The 24,691-nt window shown below is 37.1% G+C and overlaps 2 protein-coding genes across 2 annotated transcripts in view; one reads left to right on the forward strand and one right to left on the reverse strand.

The window, feature by feature from the left end:
• Positions 1 to 24,691, reverse strand: part of LOC136834433 (uncharacterized) — a 383,224-nt gene that overhangs the window by 127,564 nt on the left and 230,969 nt on the right. The window lies entirely within an intron of this gene.
• On the forward strand, positions 22,262 to 24,611 carry LOC136834132 (uncharacterized). The gene is made up of 3 exons (XM_067096391.1): positions 22,262 to 22,806; positions 23,386 to 23,482; positions 23,817 to 24,611. Exons 1-3 carry the CDS (start codon positions 22,262 to 22,264, stop codon positions 24,609 to 24,611), a joined length of 1,437 nt encoding a protein of 478 aa, XP_066952492.1.

Raw genomic sequence — 24,691 nt, forward strand, 5'->3', positions numbered from 1 at the left:
ACACTGCGCCATTCACCTGTCTTGCATGCACTCTCTTGTTTTCATCGTTGTGGCCCTTCCTACTAATAATTCTCTGTTACCCCTTTCACTCCATCTACCGTGACTTTCATTATTCACTCCACACAACAAAATCCTCTCAAAACACTCTGAGCCATCCTCTCACCAGTGCTAATATTTATAGCAATCCTTCTACATATCTATATATCTCGCCCTCCCATTCTTCTTATGCCATAAACTAAGCTATTTATCTACAGTCTCCACCTCTTTATTCTATAACACTTAGTTTATACATCCACTCTTAACTTTCATAGGGCAGAATTGGTGCAACAATCCCTTCATACATTACAAATTTAGCTTCTGTAGGTGCTCAAGAGTTATCTCACAGCCTTTTGCACACATCCCGCTGCCTCTTTTGTGACAGGCCTGTTATCATCCTGACATCACCTGAAATGATTACTCCGAAATACCTATATGAAGCTATTAACTCTAACTGTCATTGGCTATATTGACACAAATTGCTTCATCTTCCTGCTTTCAATTATAACCTTACTTTTGCTTAAATTGATTCCAACTTGCTCTTAATGCAAATAATTTCAAACATTTTCACCAGTCCCTGTAGTTTCTCTTCACTGTCCCTGCTTCGTCTGCAGCATCAACCATTTGTCATTCTCAGACCTCTTGCCTATCTACATCCATGAAGATACCATATAGAAACGGAGACATACATTTTTGGCCATCCATTTCCCAAAGCCAGTCACTTTCCCACCTTCCAGCCCTTAATGCATATTTCACTTCCATAGCAAAAACTTCCTATTGCTTAGAGCTTTGTACAAATTATCTTGAAGGGCAAGAAGAGAAAGTTGTAGACTTACACCATGTACGGAATATTCATACAATTTCCCTTTCTCCTTTAAAGAATCTCTTTCTCTCTCCAGTAAAGAATCTAAGTCTGCATCAGTAAAATTTAAAGGACCTCCTCATGGCCCTAGTGACATTTCACATGCTATGATCCGTTTGTTGTCATGGAATTTAGTCACATACAGAAGAAGATCAAGAAAAAGAGTGCAAAGTGCACCGTAGAACGTGCTTGACGTATTAGAAAGGAAAGGCCATAATATCCAGGAAATGATGAGTGCATCTGATAGTGTGTAGGGTTGTGTTGAAACATTGCTGATGAGCTTCTTCTTGGCGTTTGAAGAAACCGATAACATGGAAATTTTCTGGGCAGAAAGTTCATCCTTGACGCAGTACCTAGTGAATGATGGAATTGAAGGTGGATCATTTCTTGAGTATTTATGGCCCTACCTTTAGCAAGAACAGTTACACACACACACACACACACACACACACACACACACACACATATATATATATATATATATATATATATATATATATATATATATATATATATATATATATATATATATATATATATATATATATATATATATATATATATATATATATATATATATATATATATATATATACATATATATATATATATATATATATATATATATATATATATATATATATATATATATATATATATATATATATATATATATATATATATATATATATATATATATTTATATATGTAGGTATATATATATATATATATATATATATATATATATATATATATATATATATATATATATTATATATATAGGCCTGTTATATATCCTGACATCATATATATATATATATATATATATATATATATATATATATATATATATATATATATATATATATGACTATTTATCACATTGATTCATATACAATCAGCAAATTGCTTTAATCTTCACTCTACCTGAAATAATATATTTTCATATAATGTTACGGGGAATTTTTAGTTGATAATAAGTCCACCAGGTCGAACCAGCGACGGACAGGAATCAGGATTTCAAACACTAACGAAATCAGCCACAAGAGAGGTATAAGTGAATAACATCTCCCAACAACTCACTCGAACTCAGGTGTTTTGCGTTTGCAGCGATATCCACCCACCTCAGCCATGTTGACCGTCGCGTTTGTCTCAGACCATATTATGACTATTTATCACATCACGTGATTCATATACAATCAGAAAGCTACAAACGTCCTTTTAATATCCAAGACACTCTACTCGGAAATAATATATTTTTTTGTTACGAAGGGGAATTTTTAGTTGATAATAAGTCCACCGTCCCGTTTGGAGACGATATCCACCCACCTGGGTGGATATCGTCTCCAAACGCAAAACACCTGAGTTCGACAGGTGAGTTGATGGGAGATGTTATTCACTTATACCTCTCTTGTGGCCGATTTCGTTAGTGCGTCACTGTAGTCCTGATTCCTCGTCCGTCGCTGGTTCGACCCCACGGACGGTGGACTTATTATCAACTAAAAATTCCCTTCGGTAACATATATGAAAATATATTACCATGAGGTAGAGTGAATTGGATATTAAAGGAAGTTTTAGCTTTCTGATTGTATATGAATCACGGTGATGTGATAAATAGTCATAATATGGCTACGCGACAAACGACACTACACGGTCAACATGGCTGAAAGGTCTATATCGTCTCCAAACGCAAAACAAAGGAGTTCGACGGGTAAGTTGATGGGAGATGTTATTCATATACCTCTCTTGTGGCCGATTTCGTTAGTGCGTCACTGTAGTCCTGATTCCTCGTCCGTCGCTGGTTCGACCACGGACGGTGGACTTATTATCAACTAAAAATTCCCCTTCGGTAACATATATGAAAATATATTATTTCCGAGGTAAGTGAATTGGATATTAAAGGACGTTTGTAGCTTTCTGATTGTATATGAATCACGGTGATGTGATAAATAGTCATAATATGGCTATGTGCGAAACGCACTACACGGTCAACATGGCTGAGGTGGGTGGATATCGTCTCCAAACGCAAAACACCTGAGTTCGACGGGTGAGTTGATGGGAGATGTTATTCACTTATACCTCTCTTGTGGCCGATTTCGTTAGTGCGTCACTGTGAGTCCTGATTCTCGTCCGTCGCTGGTTCGACCTCACGGACGGTGGACTTATTATCAACTAAAAATTCCTTCGGTAACATATATGAAAATATATTATTTCGAGGTAGAGTGAATTGGATATTAAAGGACGTTTGTAGCTTTCTGATTGTATATGAATCACGGTGATGTGATAAATAGTCATAATATGGCTACGTGCGACAAACGCACTACACAGTCAACATGGCTGAGGTGGGTGGATATCGTCTCCAAACGCAAAACACCTGAGTTCGACGGGTGAGTTGATGGGAGATGTTATTCACTTATACCTCTCTTGTGGCCGATTTCGTTAGTCGTCACTGTAGTCCTGATTCCTCGTCCGTCGCTGGTTCGACACACGGGACGGTGGACTTATTATCAACTAAAAATTCCCCTTCGGTAACATATATGAAAATATATTATTTCCGAGGTAGAGTGAATTGGATATTAAAGGACGTTTGTAGCTTTCTGATTATATATATATATATATATATATATATATATATATATATATATATATATATATATATATATATATATATATATATATATATATATATATATATATATATATATATATATATATATATATATATATATATATATATATATATATATATATATACATATATATAGTGTGATCATAAAATATCAGGACAGGTGCTATAAAAAGGAAACTACAAAACGTACCATTTTAGCATTTAATTTCCTACGAACTAATCCCCTTCGGAAGTCATACACTTTATCCAGTGCTGTTTTCATTGATGGAAGCATTCCTGGAACTCGTTTTTCGGGATAATCAGCAGCGGCCTCGGCGCATTTACTTGGATCTCGTCGATGTCCCGAAATCTTCTTCCCTCCAAGTGGGATTTGATTTTTGGAAAGAAGAAAAAGTCGCAAGGTGCAAGATCTGGAGAATACTGTGGCCATCGAACCTAGAAGATGTTGTGCTTGGCCAAAAACTGCTGCACAAGCTGCGCTGAATGGGCAGGTGCGTTGTCATGGTGTAAATTGCCACTCACCAGACGCATGCAATTCTGGCCTTTTCCGACGACTAGCATCCTGCAAATGCCCCAACAGGTCACAGTAGTACTCCTTGTTTACTGTCTGACCAGGTGGAGCATACTCACGATGAACAATCCCCTTGTAGTCGAAGAAAACGATGTTTTTTCTCAGTTCTGCTGGTTGCGAGTCTCCCAGAACGTTCGTCACTATCAACATTTTGACGGCCATCTTAAAAATGTCTGAACCACTTATACACTCGTGTGCGGCTCATACACTCCTCTCCATACACTCTTTGCATCTTTGCATAGGTCTGTGTGCAGGTATCGCCAAGCTTTTGGCAAAATTTGATGCAGATTCTCTACTCAACTTTCTCCATCATAGTCAACTCGACGACCACACATGACACACGTTCCTTCCAAACACTGCAGTAAAGAGCGGAAGTTAGTAGGTCGCTAAAAAACTTGGTGTGCATGCACAGTGGGGGTCAAGGCCAATCTGTGCCAAGTTGCCTCATTCTGTGCATTCTAGCTCCTTTACTATACCAACAGTCCCAATACTTTATTATCACACCCCATGTATATATATATATATATATATATATATATATATATATATATATATATATATATATATATATATGAATTGTATATATATAGTGGCCTAGTGGCAGGGCCCTTGCCTTTCAATTGAAAGACCTGGGTTCGATCCTGATGTGGGTCAGGAATTTATTTTTGTTCCACACGTGATTGTGTGTTAATTTCTCTCTCTCTCTCTCTCTCTCTCTCTCTCTCTCTCTCTCTCTGTATGTATATATATATATATATATATATATATATATATATATATATATATATATATATATATATATATATATATAGAGAGAGAGAGAGAGAGAGAGAGTAGGTCCAAACTGTTTCAGCTTAATTTCCAAGCCACTGACGGACTGATGCATAGTGGTGGAAATCACAGTATGAATACTACAGAGACAGTACAGACGAACATACACAATTGTTTGAGACTACGAATCCCCACCAAACAGGTGGTGAAAATCACAATATACACTCAAGAGACAGTGCCGATAAACATACAGACCATTGGAGACTAAAAATCCATGCATGATAGGTGTCAATGGGGAGGGACCAAAAAACTCAATGGTGCTAGTGACTCAGTACTGTCTTCAAATATGATAATTTTTTTCCAAGCATTGCTACTGCCTTCCTTAAAATTTAAACATTTTACCAATATCTTTTGAAATTATAAGATCAAGTTTATGCCTACCTTGATTGATATTCATGTTATGACCGTAACTTTCTTTTATAAAACTAGATTCAATAATCTTTCTTACCTGTGTATTATCAGAGTACACGCTTTTTTTGTCCCTTCCCAGTTGACAGTATGGTTGTGCTCACTGACACGTACAAAATTTCCACTGTTCACCTATGCATATCTTACTCTTGTCCAGTGTTTTACCAGTTTTCCAAGTATGAAAGTTGCCACAATATTTACATGGAATTTTATATACACACCCTTTAGCATTGTCGGGAGAATTGTTTGTATTTACATGTTTCATTGCTTTATTGCTCTGAAATGCGACATTGTCACCAAAATTCTTATAAAGATAAGGGATATCTTTCATATTATTATTATATGGTAGTACAAGGAAATTTTTTTTATGTTGTTAGGCTCTCTTTTGTTTTGATACTGGGTCTTGTTTGCCGCTTCTAATGCAGTGTCTATTTCACAATCAGGATATTTCAATTTCTTTGCCAGCATTCCTAATCTTATGTATTTCATCATCAGTATATTCAAGGCTTCAGATACGCAATGCTCTTGAAAGCATCGACGTGAACACTTACTTCTTAACCTTATTGCTTTGACCAGAATACAAGTGCACATAGGAAGAAATATTAGTAAGTTTTCTGTATACACTATTTAAACATATTACTAATTCTATGCATCATGCAATCTAAAAAGGGTAGGCAACCATCCTCTTGCATTTCTATAGTGAATTTATTTGAAGTTACTAATTGATTTAACTTATTAATAAAGTTATTTACATTTTTTTTCTTTGGCCACAAACAAATTATATCGTCGTTATACCTGAACCATGTTACATTGCGTGGAATGATTTTGTTTAACATATAGTTGGCAAAAAATTCCATATATAAATTACTTAACACTGGGGATAGAGAGTTCCCTGTCGTTATACCAAATTTTGTGAATAAAATTTCCAAATGAATTCACATTTGCTTTCTTGTATACACAATTTTTAAATCAATTCAAAGTATCCTTGGAAAATGAGATATTCAGCTGTGCGTTTTCTAATTATCCCAATAAAATTCCACATTAAAACGCACAAACACGGATTCATTATTAATCTTTACACTATTTAGTTTATTTATTTGGTCCACATTATTCATTATATTAGCTTCACAGATGGTACCAACCAATGGGTTAAGAATATCCACTAGGCACTTTGTTAGATCGTAATCACTTATGCATTATATATATACATATATATATATATATATATATATATATATATATATATATATATATATATATATATATATGCATATATATATATATATATATATATATATATATATAATATATATATATATTATATATATATATATATATATATATATATATATATATATATATATATATATATATATATATATATATATATACATATGGCCTCCATGTTGCGAAAATGGTTAGGATGGAAGGACTTTAATATTTAGTATATTTAAGGGTAAGGGTTAGTGGTTGATGTGTTTTTAATGATCTTGCTGTTCATACATAAGAAGCCGTTGATGTCATAATTGTCCTTCATTTAGTAGTTCCACATTGGACGGGCGACTCCTTTTATTATTTTCTTTGGTATCACTCCCTGAACGGGCCTTCATTGATCATAAAAGTTTAACTTTTAACATTCTTCTTTCCCTCAAACGCAACCGCGCTCCCGCACAGACGTAAATCTGGTTTTCATTGCGGGATGCTATAGATCGATGGTGGGATGATTTTGCCAAGCAGAGCATTTGTTAACACCCAGTCAGTTACAATCCAGAAATTATATAAACTGTGATTTCTGAACCACGCGAACAGATCGACGTTCTTCGGGACGGCGTTCGCCATTTCCTCTTTGAAATGGCTGGAACGGGGTTATATTACTTGCCTGTAATTCAGCACGGCGAGTTGAGTCTCAATAGAATTGGTCTGCAACTGCTCACTAAAGGATACGTTGTTCTTGTTGTGAATTATCCCCTTTTGGGATAGCGATGAGGATTAGTACAGCGCACTGAGGGAGCATTTGCCGGAAATGGTGAGAGTGGTGTCCTAGATTCAAAATTCATGTTTCTTCGTCTTCTTCTTCTTCTTTTTTTTGCGGAGGAGTAACAAAGAAGCTGCTCTCCGTCCTCATTTTCGAAAGTAATAGGAAACCTTGTAAAAACAAATATATTTTGTAACATTTGATAAAAGTTCGTTGTACAGTATTTTGAGTAAATACATACGCAGAGCACAGACAATATTTTAATATCCAGGATCATTGAAATATACGGTATAGCTGTTGGTATTGTTACATATCTAAATTTTTATAAGGTTCTTTAGAGTATCGTATTTCACCAGACTTTAGGATTTTAATGTTTTGTGACCTTCTCCATGTTAAGGTTTCTGTACTACCTTCGTGTTTATTTTCAAATATCGTATACCTCAATACAAACAGAGATTTGTGGATTCGAAGAATAAAGCATCAAGCGAGAGGGTCTGCTCATTCTTTTCTCTTTTACTGCCTCATTAATTTCCCATCCTATAACTTTCGATTGTTGTTCCACACTCACTCATTTGGAACTACAGTAAACTGAAGTACTTTTTTTACTAAAAAACCAGAAATTCGAAGAAAAGAGAACATTTTCACATACGGTTCCAAGATATCATTTCTCTTAATTATGTCTCGAAAATGTATATGAAGATATTGAGCTTCTGACATAAAGAGCCTTTAAAGATTTATGAAATTTAGGCTCTAAAGTGAGCACTGGAGCAATTTCGACCAGTCAGCCCTTAAGACAATAATAAGAGGGAGATGGAGTTGTTGGACAGCAAGATAGAGAGATCCAGAGAATATCTGAAATGAAGAGGCTTCATGTGTACGCATGATTCAGAATGCATGTGGGTATGCATACGCACATATTATGTACTTCATATTTGTCATTCACATTTTTATGATAGTTCCTTTTGCAATTTATTTGATGTTAAACGCACAGGAAAGACAGACGTTCCACTATGTGGCTTAATTCTTTTGGACCCTATGCCAACTAATTACTAACTGATCCAACTAACTAATGACTAGACTCTCACGAGACACTTTTCCCAGCACTCAGCCCCATCAACGAAGTTGGAGTGTTGTGCACTCACTCGAGTCTGTTCACAATATATCTTTAAATGAATTATTACTGAATTTAAATGAGATTGTATAGGGGTGGGTTGTGGACCAGAGAATAATCTAGTGGACTGTTAGAGGAATGTGGACATGGATCCAGGCTTTTAATTTTGTTTGCGTGTTTGTGCCAGAAGAGTGAGTTTAGTCTTTGTGCTGATCTCGCTTCCCCTTTTGGTGTCTCCATTTCGTGCTTCCTTCAATAGTATTTCTGCTTTGTTCTTCCTTTTCGTTTATTTTTCTGGCGCAAACTTGTCTTCTTATATAATTTCTTACTGCGTTTTCATTTCCTCTTCTTTATTGCACCGCGGACTCTCAACTAAAGGCATTTTCTTTTCTGTATATGTTTGTATTCCACTGATCTTCCTTTATTTAAATTACTAATTTCCCCTTACATTCTTTAGCTTCTCATTCTATTTATATTTCTGAGCTCGTGTGGTAGCGGTTCCGTATGTCATTTCCCGTACTCTAATTCCTGCTTACCATGTTTTATCTCACTTTGATCAACATTACTGTGCTTTGTTTTTATTTTTCTCATCAACATCTCCTTTACTTCTTCTGACTATTTTCGTTGTGTCTGTTTCTTTACTTATTTGCTATACACATCTTCCCGTGTTAAGAGCACTCTTCTTATTTACACTCGCTGTCTCTCTCTCTTACCTGAACATGACGTCATGTTTTATGGCGCGGGTGCTGTTCCTTTGCTTACTCTTTTGACCGAGTCATTCTTTTTTCATCTCATTGAAGTGTATCCATTCCTGCACTGATGCCATTTACATGCTTTTTAATATTTTGCATGATTTTTTTAAGTCTACCATTATTTCCCTTGTCCTCATTCCTCTTGTTATTTTCTTTATCACTTTAGAATCTTTTATTCCCTTTTGCTATACCTGCTGCATCAGTTATTTTCGTTGTATTTCTTTCTCACGTCCATTGCCCTGAGCGTTCTCCGTATGTGCCTGTTTCCTGTATTCATTTTATATCCTTATTCCCATATTTCAACCTGTGTAGCCCCATGAATGGCATCTTTCCGGACTACTGAACAGTGCTCTCATATGTCAAAGTTGCATTTAGAGGCGAACTGATTGATCATTCACTAACGATAGCTGGTTTCTCTGCCACTTTTCGTCTTTGTCCATTGCAGCGACGAGTGGGAATGCTCGCTGCTGCTTTCTCCCTCATATTATGAATCTGAATTATGCGTATGTGTGATGTTGCTATGTGCGTAGCTTAAGTCTCGATGTTGTGTCTGAAAATCTTGCAAACTATGATAGTCTGTTTTGGGAATGAGAATGAAATAAAATAGATGAGAGAATATATGAACGTTAATTGTGTTAGACATCGGGACTTTTGCTCGTGAAGGTGCCTCATTTGCTCACATGTGAATATCTTGTGATAGGCATCTTTTTGTTTAAGAAGTACACAGTTGATGGAAAAGAGTAAAAGGAAAGAAGAAAAATGACCTTAGGGTAAGATGGCAGACAACCGCAGAAAGGAGGAAAGGCTGTACATCATAAGAAATGATGAGAACGGGTGTAAGAATGACGTCCCACATCTTGTGGTGGGTTAAATAAGTCACTGAACGCAACACTTGGTCAACCCCGTAAGGTGATATGTGAGATGTGTTGGTCTCTCGGGTGATGCTTTACCTGGCGAGCCAGGAGATGCAGGGACTCTTAATTCGCCCAGACGGAATGTCAGATGCAAGGAAACCCTTACTGGATAAGAAACCACTAAAGAAGGGTTGAGTGCAGGATCGTTAGTGACACAAACTGACAATGATACTGTCCTTATGAGAATGCGAGGTAGCAAATCAGCGTCCTAAATATGAGAGTAGTATAATATAAGAGAAAGAAGGCTTAGGTGAGTAATGCGAAAGTTAATTAGCATATTAAGCAAGGGCACTTGTGCATATCAGAGTCACGATGTATGTAGCTTTTCTTTTGTTATAGGCCAACTGTACCATAAAAATATTATAGGTACGCAGTTCTACAGTAGGTTCTGGCTGTCGGATTTTTGTACCCTAGGCAACAATTCACACGCTCAGTTGGCTTATGGAGCCTCTCTGGAATTCATTGACTCCTTGGAACTAATTTCCTTAACAATTCGATTGGGATTCTGGCCAATACGATTAAGCTTATGTATTTATTATCTGTGATTTTTTGTAAGTGACTAATACCTGATTTAGAAAGTGGGTCTGCCCTCTATCAAGCTCTTTCTTCTCACACACACTGAATTCGCTCACCCAAATCCTTTAACCACCTAGTCTTTCCAGCATATCTAAATTGTAGTTCTGGTGCACGAGAAATATATACTGTATGTATATGTATATATATATATATATATATATATATATATATATATATATATATATATATATATGTGTGTGTGTGTGTGTGTATTTATAATATATATATATATATATATATATATATATATATATATATATATATATATATATATATATATATATATATATATATATATATATATATATATATATATATATATATATATGTAAATACACACACACACACACACACACACATATATATATATATATATATATATATATATATATATATATATATATATATATATATATATATATATATATATATATATATATATACAGTATATGTATATATATTTATATATGTATGTATATATATATATATATATATATATATATATATATATATATATATATATGTGTGTGTGTATATATATATATATATATATATATATATATATATATATATATATATATATATATATATATATATATATATATATATATATATATATATATATATATATATATATATATATATATATATATATATATATATATATATATATACACACACACACACACACACACACATATATATATATATATATATATATATATATATATATATATATATATATATATATATATATATATATATATATATATATATATATATATATATATATATATATATATATATATATATATATATTATATATATATATATATATATATATATATATATATATATATATATATATATATATATATATATATATATATATATTTATATATATACATATATTTTATATATATATATATATATATATATATATATATATATATATGTGTGTGTGTGTGTGTGTGTGTGTGTGTGTGTGTGTGTGTGTGTATGTGTAATTAAAAACGTGGAAACAACGTAGCCTGTGATACCACTGAAGACACGAATCATTTCTCATGATTTGTTTCCTATGCCGGCTGTTTCAAAACTTTTAGAATCACTGCTATGCTGGTTATTCTAAGAGACGAAGGCATGCCAAAAAATTATAATCTTGCACATGGGCTTTTTCTTATACGTAGCAATTATGCATTGCTTAAGATATTGTTTTGAGAGAATGACGTCTGCGATGATAATGTATACACGAGCTCTGTCTCTGGAGCGTGAATATAAAAGAACAAACAGTGTCCTCCGGCTACCTTTCCGATGCCAGGCTTCACGCGATCTCCCCCACCCCCCTCAACCACCATGCAGACATGATATCATAATAGTGGGACTTTTTTTATCTTAACCTTTCTGGCTTTTCCATCTTTGAGACGTCAAATAGGCTTTAATGAAGTGATTCATTCATCACAAATGATTCGGCCATTGATAAAGCATTTATGTTTTGCCAGTAACCTTACAAGCTTTTGTACAAAGAGAGGAATGAAAATAAAAACACAAAATGGCTGCTCTGCAGTGGGTTGTCATCACGTGAAGTGACTGCGGTTAAACAGAGAAGGGTTTTGCGGCTCCAAGATTCCCATGATAATTTCTCTCTCTCTCTCTCTCTCTCTCTCTCTCTCTCTCTCTCTCTCTCTCTCTCTCTCTCTCTGACTTAACGAGACTGGCTTATGCGAGATTTTACTTTTCACTCTCAGTTTCACATGAGATTACTTTTGAGTTTTATTTTCCCTGGACACTTTCCTCTGTTTTCAAACCGTAACTAGATTCTTTTCGAATGCGCAACTCTCTCTCTCTCTCTCTCTCTCTCTCTCTCTCTCTCTCTCTCTCTCTCTCTCTCTCTGTTATCACCCAGGCATGACAGTTTTCAGGTCTTGTTGATGTGCTGACATTTCCCATATCTCTGTCTCTCGGTCAGTGTATTTGCCAATTACTCACGTTATGGAAGCCTTACGAATTCAAGCAGACTTTTTGATGATTGAATATTCCAGGTAGAAAAGTTCCTAGTGAATGCATTCGATAAATTTGGAACTCTAACTCTTCTCACAGTATAAGTTAACAGGGGAATTATATTTTTATCAAAGGCAAACATTTCTCACGGCTAAGTTCCTTAGTGTATAGCCGAACTTTGCGGCTTCTAGGTAAGTGTCAAGTTGGTGTCTTTCTTCATTCTATGCTCCTCTCGACTTGTTTGAGAGAGAGCGAGAGTAAGTTACAATACAAGAAACAGGAAGTTCGATATCATAAACTATGTTTAGTACGGAGAACTAATTAATAAAGAGATTTAAATGAATGCTTATAATGGCGCCATAATGAGCGTTGTGGTTTCTTTTCAGGAATGGATAGAGATGAAAGGAGACTTAGCTATCAAAGAACTATCCCTAATTATTCAGTGTTTTAGTGCCCCCTTTTTTCAGCTTAAAGGAAGTCGAGACCATACGTGAATAGACCTAGGTGACGTTTAAAAGAGAAAGGTTTTCAACATCCAGGAAGCAAGGAAATTGGGTAGCTAATGGCCTTGTAGGAGTGAAGGGGCTTTTGAAGTGCTGGCGCTGATACAGCTTCTCAGGCTTTTATGGAAGGCGTGAAGGAATGAGGAGTTTTTAAAACTGCTGACACTGATAAAGCTCAGAGGCTCTGTGAGTTTTTTTGAGTTAATTATTCCCTGACAGATTTTTTCTAAATGAACATTAATAATTAATTAAACTAACTGAATGGCAAAAACACGAAGTGGAATATACATAACTCAAGGAATATTTCTACCCGAACCATTCTATCAGACTTATATTTTCAAAACGTTGGCCTGAAGAAAAAAACTTTTGTTGAGAGAATTTTTTTCAACCTGTTTTGAACTTGGGGGACCTATTGATGACGAAAAATAATATCTAGTGTACTTTTCTGTAGGTAAGATTCTCTCTTCCCTCGCTCGCTGTGTCCGTTTTCCTCTTTTCTTCTTCCTCAGTGAAATTTCTGTTTGGGTGGGAAAAGTTTTCCCACCAGGATGGGTATGACAGAGGGCATAACCTCTCCTTCTTTTGTATGTTCGTGAGAGTGTCTTTCCAATCGTTAGGCTGAACAGTTAGGAAACAATTACAGAGAGAAAACATTTCTCTAGTCTGACTAACGCGGGAGAAAGTGCTAGGAAGTAAAGAACGTAAGGAAGTCATTGGGTTATCATTATATATATATATATATATATATATATATATATATATATATATATATATATATATATATATATATATATATATATATATATCGGACTTCGTAGAGGTCTGTGGCGCGGGTTCAATCCCGCAAGCCGGCTGATCAGAGGCAGACATATATATATATATATAATATATAAAAAGCAAATGGATATATATATATGGATGTTACAGACTAAATATACTACAACACCTTCTAAAAACATAACAAACATCTCACATCGAACGCTCGCCATATAATCTCGCTGCTGGGAAGAAAGGGCGTTGGGTCTGGTATGATACATGAAACATACTCAGGGCAGCCGATCGAGACCACAGGTCGACCCAAAGCCAAATCAAAAAGTCCTTCAAAAGAAGGCATATATATATATACGTTATATATATATATATATATATATATATATATATATATATATATATATATATATATACATATATATATATATATATATATATATATATATATATATATATATATATATATATATATATATACAGTATATGTAATTGTATAGCCACAATGTCCTCTTAACTTCTCGAATTTTTTCGCTTTTTGGATACGCTTGTCACTACAAACCCTTAGGTCCAAGTGCAAGAAACTGGAAGCAGTTATGATAAGTCTATTGCTTCTCATATACATACATATACCTTCCGAATTCAGATATATTTATTAGAGCTGGAACAGACCCATCCTCACCATCATAGCCAAGTGGGCAATCACTTTTATTGCTTTTAGGCTGAAATATATATGTAGAATCTGCTGTCACTATTTGCCAGATACATATGTAATTTTAATGGCCACAAGGTCTTTTTAAAGATTACTCACTTCACTACGATGGTGAGGTGGGTCTATTCCAACTCTAATAAATATATCTGAATTCGGAAGGTATATGTATGCGCGAGAAGCAAACAACTTTTATCATTCTCGTGGTCAGGTCTTTGTGATTATGGGACGCGGGTTCGTTTCCACTTCCGGACATCGTAACTGCTTCAAATTTCTTACGCTTGGACCTGAGGCTTTACAGTGACAAGCGTATAAAAAAAACGAAAAGTTAAGAGGCATTTGAGAAGTTAAGAGGCATTGTGGCCTCTTAACTTATATATATATATATATATATATATATATATATATATATATATATATATATATATATATATATATATATATATATATATATATATATATATATATATATATATATATATATATATATATATATATATATATATATATATATTTATATATATTTTATATATATATATATATATATATATATATATATATATATATATATATATATGTATATATATATATATATATATATATATATATATATATATATATATATATATATATATTTATATATGTATAATATATACACACACACACACACACACACACACACACACACACATATATATATATATATATATATATATATATATATATATATATATATATATATATATATATATATATATATATATATATATATATATATATATACAGATTTTGCTGATGTATTTCCTCTAGCTATAACTTCTGAGAACCATAAACTGGAAACTTGAAAATCTTGGCGATATGAAAAGTGATTTTTCTTTTTGTTTTTTATGTTTGAGACATTTTTCTAGCACTATGAACCATTGCTTTAGTTCTCCTGACTTACACTACTGTTTATCCATAAGTATACTTACTTTTTCTATTCTTCTCTTTGTGTTTTTCCTTATTTTTCTAACATACGGCCTTCTAAAATATAGCAACTTTATTTCTAAGTCAATGGTATTCTACATATAGATATATATTGCAACGAGTGACACCTCTTTCCAAGCCAACTCTCCTTTTAAGAACATCATATTCAAAAGACGTTAAAGTAAAATTATTTCATATTACTGTCAACATTAACAGTCAGTCATAGAGAATTTGCTTCTCCTGCAAAGCTCTATTATTCTTCCCATTGGCATTCTTCATTCCCTTCCTAGATCATGTGACTGTTTTAAAACTCCTTTCCAGGTCACTTTGCCTCCCTTGCAGACAAGCCCCGACCATATGATCACGCCAGGCACTACTCAAGGGAGTTCCAGAGTCAGCGCCACAGGAGGCATTAACCCGGGACAGCTGGCCTGCACACCAAAAGAGAAAGTTGGGCGATCACATGATGCGAGATCACCCATTAGGGCCTGGTGTGTTAGCATGCTGTCAACAAAGCGAACCACAAGGTAAAGGCAGCATGATAGAAAATGGATGACTCACTCCTGCAAGAATGGGAAATTAATCCGGGAGAAGGAATAAGAGGACCAATACACAACGCCTCTCGTCAGAGACACAGCGGACGCAGACCTAACACCTGCTGCCCTTTGAGCTCCACTCACTAAGAGCCATCTCCCAAACCACGTGGCTGACTTCCAGTCCAGTATATTTCCAGTGCCGATTCCCTTAATACCTGCCACCCCATCTTCAGGATATCTACCAGGACCCATCTCTCCAACACAAGGTACAGTGCCAGGAATTCGAGTTTTACCAGTCATGTTGTCCTTTTTTCTTTTGCTATTCCATTTTCCACGTTTCCAATGCAATTCTCATACAGACCTGCCTTTGGTATTATTTATGTTCATAAGTGAATTCAACAATGTCATACCAAAGGATCTGTTGGCACCATCAGTGCATCCTTGAATCTTTAATTGTGCTAATTTCCTCAGTTAATTGCATACATTCACCACTGCAGACGGAGTTTTCTCACTGTGGATCCTTCTGCTTCGATTGTCCTTTCATTGCCATGGCAAACCCACTGCAAATTAACTCACGGTGCCCTTCAAGTGAAATCCCCAGCACCCAGTTATCACCTGTTCATCTTAATTTAGTGCTCCAACAGGACCCCATTTACCTGTTCTAATTATTCCCATCTTCTGATTTGTGTTATTGTAAATTTATGTGATTCTAGTTATCCTAAGAGTTTATCTAAAATTCCCCTTTCTAGGAAAGCCCTCAGCTCATTTTCCTTTCTTCTACGTTCTACCAACCCAGGAATTCTAGTCAGATTGTATCATCACTTGTGGTAAGTCCCCACCTGAGTTTAGAATATATATACATACACACACACACACACACACACACACACATATATATATATATATATATATATATATATATATATATATATATATATATATATATATAGAGAGAGAGAGAGAGAGAGAGAGAGAGAGAGAGAGAGAGAGAGAGAGAGAGATACATATGAACATTTTAGAAATAGCCATTAAACAGTTTTTTTTATTAATACAAAAGCCTATATGGCGGGCACCTTAACTTCAGTTTTGGTCAAGCATTAAGATATGAAATAGAAGACAAAAGAAATGGACACGAAAGGATTAGATGAAACTTCGCTATAGGAAAAAGACGGATCAAATCATGAGTAAACGTACAGTAAGTAATGTCATATTTTTTTCATTAATCCTCCCATCCTTTGCCCAAGCTATCCCTACATAAGAAGGGCTTCCAGTGGCGTGACCGTAATTATTACAATGGCTGACCAAGTAAACGTTAAATGTAAAATACCACAACAGACAGACGGAGGTTTGTTTTTCGGTGTTCGGTGAAGGACGCAGATTGGAAAAAACAGCGAGATAAAGAGGGTGGATATCAATTGGGCACATTCCATGACCTCGCCATTCTAAGAGGACTTAAAAGAGAGACAAGAAGAGGCAGTCAAATAGACAGTTTTTAAGTATAAGAATCAATTTTGGCATTCGAGTCTCTACATAATGCGAGTCTAACTTTCGATCTTATCAAACTGTTATTTCAAAATTAAAATCTAGAAGTTCCCATATAACCTGAGATAGAAACGAGGATGATAATATAAAATGCTGATGTCCCAGTGCAAAGTGAAGTTTTGTCTGGCCCAGCAAAAAACGCCAGCCTCTTTTAACTTTTATGGAAAATCCGTCTTTGCATGAGCATTTGGCTTATGCATTCCCTGGCCATAGCGGTTTAAATGCTGATTATGATCATTCCGAGACGGCAAAGTGTGCATAATTATTCGATCAGTGTTAAACAAATTCTGAGGAATCTTAGCAATTTATTTTCAAAAAAGTCACGTGCCAGATAGCACGAAGGTAAGCAATCCCGACATATGCTAGTTAAAGCTTCTACTTAAAACCAAAATATAAAAGGCTGCTCCTTGTGATGGAATTTCAGAGGTCCATGGTTGTAAACCTAAAAGACAGCATGATTTTTCGTGTTTTTATGAAACCGACTATTACCAAGAGCGGGCTCTTAGTCCTTGAGCACCCTGTAATAATTTCATTAGTTTTGACAAATTATTAATTGCATAGCGTGGTCATTGCACGTACTTGTCACAATTTTGTATTAATTCCTAGTGTTGGGAGGATACTTTGCACGTGAACTGGAATCGTTATATTGACGAAAGCAATTCTCATGAGATAAGCATTGCAGAATCAGTATGTAATCTCAAACGCGAGCGAGCTGGCAAAGATTTCATACTCTCTTGCCATTTATGTAAATGAGAAAACTCTGCTCGCGCGCTGCCTTAAAATATGTTTTTTTCTTGGGTTTTAGTTGTAAATTCTTTAAGAGGTGAGTTTTCCTTTTACAGGCCTAAACAAACATCAGTAATGTGCCTGGCTCGTTTCCCTATATTCTTCGGATAATTTAAAAATGACTAACGATGTTGACTATGGATCTGAAAAATAGCTAAACACACCACAGGTCATGAATATATTATTTCCGTTAAGTTACAGGTTTGTCAAACTATTGTTCGTTGTTATTTATTTTTTTCTTTTAAAATGTTAATGTTTTATGAGTTCTAACAATTATCCGATATCAATCGGAAACTTTAACTGGTCAGACTTAACGAGGTTAACACCTTATTATGAGCAGCTAATATTTGCTGGTAACTTTGCATTAATTTGACTATCTCTTTGGAAAAAACATTTTCTGTCAGTAAAGTAGGCTATATTGCGAAAGGTTTTGGTGTAAGTTGAAGCATAATGTTAATCCATTGATATGGACCCTGTAATTCTTGGGGGGTACAGAGCTGACTGTCCAAATTAAACCCTGTTTCAGATTTGTATTAACTTTCTTTCATCCGTTAATATTGAGAGATTAACTAACTCTATGTAGGGAAGTCAGCGAAAATTTCATTTCTTCCGTACCTTTTGCGTGTACCCGTGCACTTGAAAGATTTAGATTATGAGTACTGAACCGACTCTTGCCCTTCCGCAGATCCCTACAAAAGCAAGAATTTTAATTGTGATATATACAGATGTTCCATTGACACGAACAAGTACTGGTTTGAAAATTATTCAAAATAATCAAACAATTCAGTGTAATCAGTTTGGAAAGAAAACTTGCAAAGAATTAAAGGCTCATTTGGGTAAAAGAGAAGCAAAGAAATGGGAATGTGTCAAAATAAAAATGATTCAGATTTATTATATAATTTTTTCTTTTATCTGAAGTTCGGTTCACCCTTCCTTTGAGTATATCATTGGATTGTTAATGTTTAATGGTTTCCCATTATTCCGTCAGCGGATATTTTGTCCAGGTGCCATTACACGTGATGTGAAGGCTCGTGTTAAATCTTTTCTCAGATAAAAAATGTCTGAGTGGAATAAGTTACACATTGTTTTCCCTTTTAAAGGAAGACTTCAAAAGGAAGCTTTGCCGTATAGAAAATATTTTGGGTAATGGGAAATGAACAAATAAATAAAAAGCAGGTGCAAAGAAATATGTGATCTTGCGAGAAGGAATGTGACTAAAAAGAGCTTTATCCTACTGTACACATTATTATTATTATTATTATTATTATTATTATTATTATTATTATTATTATTATTGGTTTTTAAGGGTATCATAACTTAAAAACCCGAATGACAGACAAATCTTTACGTGTGGTGGTGGGAAATGAATGATCTAAGTAATAAGCTGGAGAACGCTTAAGATTAGCATCCGGTGGGATAACAACAATAATAATAATGCTTTTGTTTCATGCCTTAGCTTTTAGGAGACTTAATAGCATTAGTCTCACTGGTAATCAGCAGAGTGCGTTTAACTCAGCCTTTGTTTGGCTTAAGTGGATTAGATGCTCGTATTCTGGGAAGCAAGACAATGGCCTTTTGGGAGAAAAGAAAGGTAACAACATGTGGGAGTGAGGGAGAAGGCAGGCAGACGAGTAGATGAATGGAAATTGTAGCTTGCTGTAGAGTGAGAATTGGCTGTAGGTAGTGAAGACAATAATTAATGGTCTTTATCATGATGAGATCAGGATTAATAAGTTATTCAGTGTGCCGGTTAATTCTTTACGCTTTTGACACTGAAAGTCAATGTTGGGAAGAGAGATTCCATTAATGATGGATGGGGTGAGGGAACAATTGAAGATAAGATTTAGGCGAAGGGCAGACATAAGATCTTAACAATGCCGAGATAACTGTGAATATAATTTTTATTCAATAAAGGTAAAAGAGAGAATAAAAATGGCAAATGTTCCATAGGATTCTGAAGGGCATCCGGGATACCTATGATGAAAGGGAACATTCAACATCAGAAATAACTAGGATTTAAGAAGCACACAGAACGTACGGAATCTGAGAAGTATTGGGATCTTCAGTAAGACAAGGTATTGTGCCACGGAAGTTTCCCACGTTTTGCCAACAGTCTGTCGCCACCTGCAGCGCACCTGCTCGTGGACTGCCAGCAGGATATTATTATTGTTGCGACACACCTGGTTTTCATATATTCAGAAGGCATAAAGTCTAAAATCAAATACATGTGCACTATTGGTCTGTTAGTTACTATATAAATTTTCTGGCCACTGATAGGTCAGCAATCCACATAAATACCACTGTCGTTTGTTAATTAATCATAACTCTAAGATTTCTCATCTTGATCATTCCTGCTAAAGTGGTGACCCTTCAGCACCAACACCCAGCCAACATGTCTGACGAAGACACATCGCCCTCCCCTTTCGTCGCTCCTTCCAACACCATCGCCCAAGTCAAGCCTTCGACTTTCAAACCAACTAGCGCCTACACTTGGTTATGTCGGGCCGAAGTCACACTTCAAATTAAGGATGTACGATCCTTGCCATCCAAGGCATATTACGTCCTCGCTGCCTTGCCAGACCACCGCTTTCGTCAACTGACAGAGTGGCTGGACACTAAGGGCACCGGCGTCATGCAGTATGAAGACCTGAAGAAGGTCCTACTGGAGAGACTCACACCATCCCCAGCCATTCATGTACAACAGATCTTTGATGCAGCACAGCAACCCTTGGGTGATCAACGCCCATCCGCCACCCTTCTTGAGATGAGAGCCCTCACCTGTCTTCCTCCTGCAGCAGATGGTTCTCCCAGATTCATTGACATCCTCAAGGCACTCTGGCTGCAGCGCCTGCCAACGTCAGTAAGGGTAGCACTGGCCAACATCAAAGACACACCCAACGATGCCCTCACCACCCTAGCAGACAATCTGACTGATGCCCACGCTGCTGCAAATCACCACCATGCACAAGCCTTTGCCACCCTTCAAGGAACATCCAACCCTTCAGTGACAGATGACCTTCTTAATGTGCAGAGGCCCCCATGACCATCAAACCCTTGCAAACTTTCAGGACAAATCCCCGCTACCCATTCCGCCTTCAGAAACCCAAGGCCGCCGACAACAAGCAGCAGCAATCGCCGCCATTGCAGCTTTGCCGATACCACCAAGAACTGCCTCCCAGGGTCCCCATGGCCAAAAAACATGTGAAACAGCTACTGCCACTTGTGGTAACAGTAGCAGGTGCGTATACCTCAACCAGGGGGCCATACTTATGTACACAAATCCAACCATAATTCTGATATATCCAATCCAAATGCACTATCTGCACCTCTGTCTTTTTTATCCTTGATTCCACCACAGGTGCTCATTTTTGGTAGACACAGGGGCTTGCCTTTCCTTTCCTGTCTGTATCCAGTCAACCAACCAAATGCTCACAGCCATCTGAAGTCCGACTCACAGCTGCCAACGGCTCTCCCATCCTTACCACCGGTCAGAATCATCTCATCCTTAACCTCAGCAACAGAAAGTACCACTGGCGGTTTATCATCACAGATGTCTCAATACCTCTCCTCCTGGTGGATTTCTTGGCACACCACCAACTGCTGATGGACGTTGCCAACATGCGCCTTGTCTCTGCCACCGATCTGTCCATGACGCCCATCACCACAGCCCCCACAGAACTCACCCCTCCACGTCACCGATTCCAAAGACGATTTTGCTTGCCTACTCACCACATACCCAGACGTTTTTAAACCTGAACTACGACAATCTCATCAAATCCCAGCCAAGCATGGTATTTTCCACTACATTAAACTTCTGGCTCTCCCATACACTCCATTTCCAGCGCCTGCCACCCAAAAAACTCACCGCTGCAAAGAAAACCTTCGCAGAGATGGAGATGGGTTTTTGTCAAAAGGCATCCAGTCCTTGGTCATCTCCCCTCCACATAGTAACAAAAAAGGACGGCACCCTACACCCGTGCAGGAACTACAGAAGGCTGAACGTGATCACCGAGGCTGACCACTACCCCCTCCCTAACATCACAAAAGTGACCACTTTCCTATACGGCACAAAAATCTTCTCAAAGTTGGACCTTCTCAAAGGTTACTTCCAGGTCCCCATAAATCCCGAAGACCGCCATCACAATGCCCTTCGGCACCTTCACCTTCAATTGCTCCTGCTTTGGCCTCCACAATGCAGGAGTTACTTTTCAGCAACTGATGGATGGCATCCTGGGAGACCTTCCCTTCTGCATCGGTTACATCGACGATATTTTAATTTTCTCTGCATCAAAGGAGGAGCACCTCCAACACCTGCAAGTTCCTCAATGGGCAGGTGGGTTCCGTTCTCAGCTAGCACTCTGCTGGCTCTGCGTTCAAATCTCCGACCAGCCAATGAATAATAAGAGAAATTTATTTCTGGTGATAGGAATTCACTTCTCGCTATAATGTCGTTTGGAATCCACAATAAGCTGTAGGTCCCGTTGCTAGGTAACCAGCGGGTTCTTAGCCACATAAAATAAGTCTAATCCTTCGGGCCAGCCCTAGGAGAGCTGTTAATCAGCTCAGCGGTCTGGTTAAACTAAGGTATACTTAACTTATTTTTCCAACACCTGCACATTGTCCTCCAACACCTGCAAGAAAACAGCCTCGTCGTCTGATATGACAAACATTCCTTCACCACCAAGAGGGTAGAATTCTTGACCTCATAACACCTGAGGGCATCCAGCTCTTGCCACAGAAGTTTGTTGCCATCAGGAAGTTCCCCATTCCTACCACTGTCAAGGATCTACAAGAATTCCTCAGAATGGTGAACTATTATCATTGCTTTTTGCCCAACATTTCACGAACCCTGGCCCCACTCTATGAAATCCTCTAAGGCAAGCCCAAGCCCCTCGCCTGGGGACCCCCGCAGGAAGCCGCCTTCACCTTCACCAAAAACGCCCTCGCCCATGTCACCGCCCTCTCTTTCCCTGCACCAGGTCATCCTCTACTGCTGTCCACAAATGTCAGTAATGTAGCTTTAGGAGCTGTGTTGGAACAGATCATCCACAGTCATCCTCAACCCCTCGCCTTTTTTTAGCAGGAAACTTAGGAAGACGGAGGCAAACTACTCTACAATTGACCTCGAACTCCTGGAGGCAAACCTCGCCATCAAACACTTCCAACAGTTTTTTGGAGGCCATGCCTTTCACCCTTCAAATTGACCACCTTCCATTAGTTCATTCTATAAACTGACAGTCCGATGCCTGGTCAGCGCTGCCACTTGTCAGCCATCACTGAATTCAACTGCACCCTTCGCCACATTCCTGGAAAACACAACCCCGTTCCTGACGCCATCTCCAGAATCCCCATCAATGCATACACCTCAGCCTCAATTACAAGCAGCTGGCAGCTAAGCAACAGCAGGACCCAGAGCTCAACATCTGCAAGACCTCATTAACATCTTTGCAATGGCACAACGTCCCCCTCAATGACAACACCCCCACCTCCATCCTCCATGATATCAACACTGGCTGCCCACACCCATGGATCCCACAGGCACTCAGACATCATGTCTTCGACATCATCCATGGTCTGGCACGTCCTTTAAGACTATCCACAGCCACCCTCCTGAAGAAGCACTTCATCTGGCATAGCACATCAAAAGATGCAAAGTCATGGGGCCATGAATGTTCCTCCTGCCAGCTCTCCAAAATCCAGCATTACACAAATTCAGGTGTGGGCTCCTTTCATCAACCGCAATGCCATTTCACCCATGTCCACATCCACATTGTAGGACCCCTCCTGTGCTCTGAAAGACATCAGTACCTCCTCACAATGGTTGACCACTCAACGAGATGGCCTGAAGCCGCCCCTATGACAGAGGCATCAGCAGTAGCGTGTGCCAGTGCTATCCTCTCATCATGGGTGTCCAGATTTGGCATACCCAATCACATAACCTCTGACAGAAGCACTACCTTCACGTTGCAGCCTCTTCAGCACCCAGTTGCATCACACAACAGCCTACCATCCCGAATCCAATGGCATGTAAGAGAGGTGACACTGCACCTTGAAAGCAGCCCTGCTCGTGTGCACTACACGTGGCGACAGACTTTCGGCAAACATGGGAAACTTCCGCTGCACAATAATCCTCCTTAAAGTTGACCAGGGCATTGCAGAGGTTATTTCACCCTTGAAAACTGGATTGGAGGAGCAATGTCTTTGGGCAAATATGCTGG

This window comes from Macrobrachium rosenbergii, chromosome 53, assembly GCF_040412425.1.
Source record: "Macrobrachium rosenbergii isolate ZJJX-2024 chromosome 53, ASM4041242v1, whole genome shotgun sequence".
Taxonomy (NCBI): Eukaryota; Metazoa; Arthropoda; class Malacostraca; order Decapoda; family Palaemonidae; genus Macrobrachium; species Macrobrachium rosenbergii.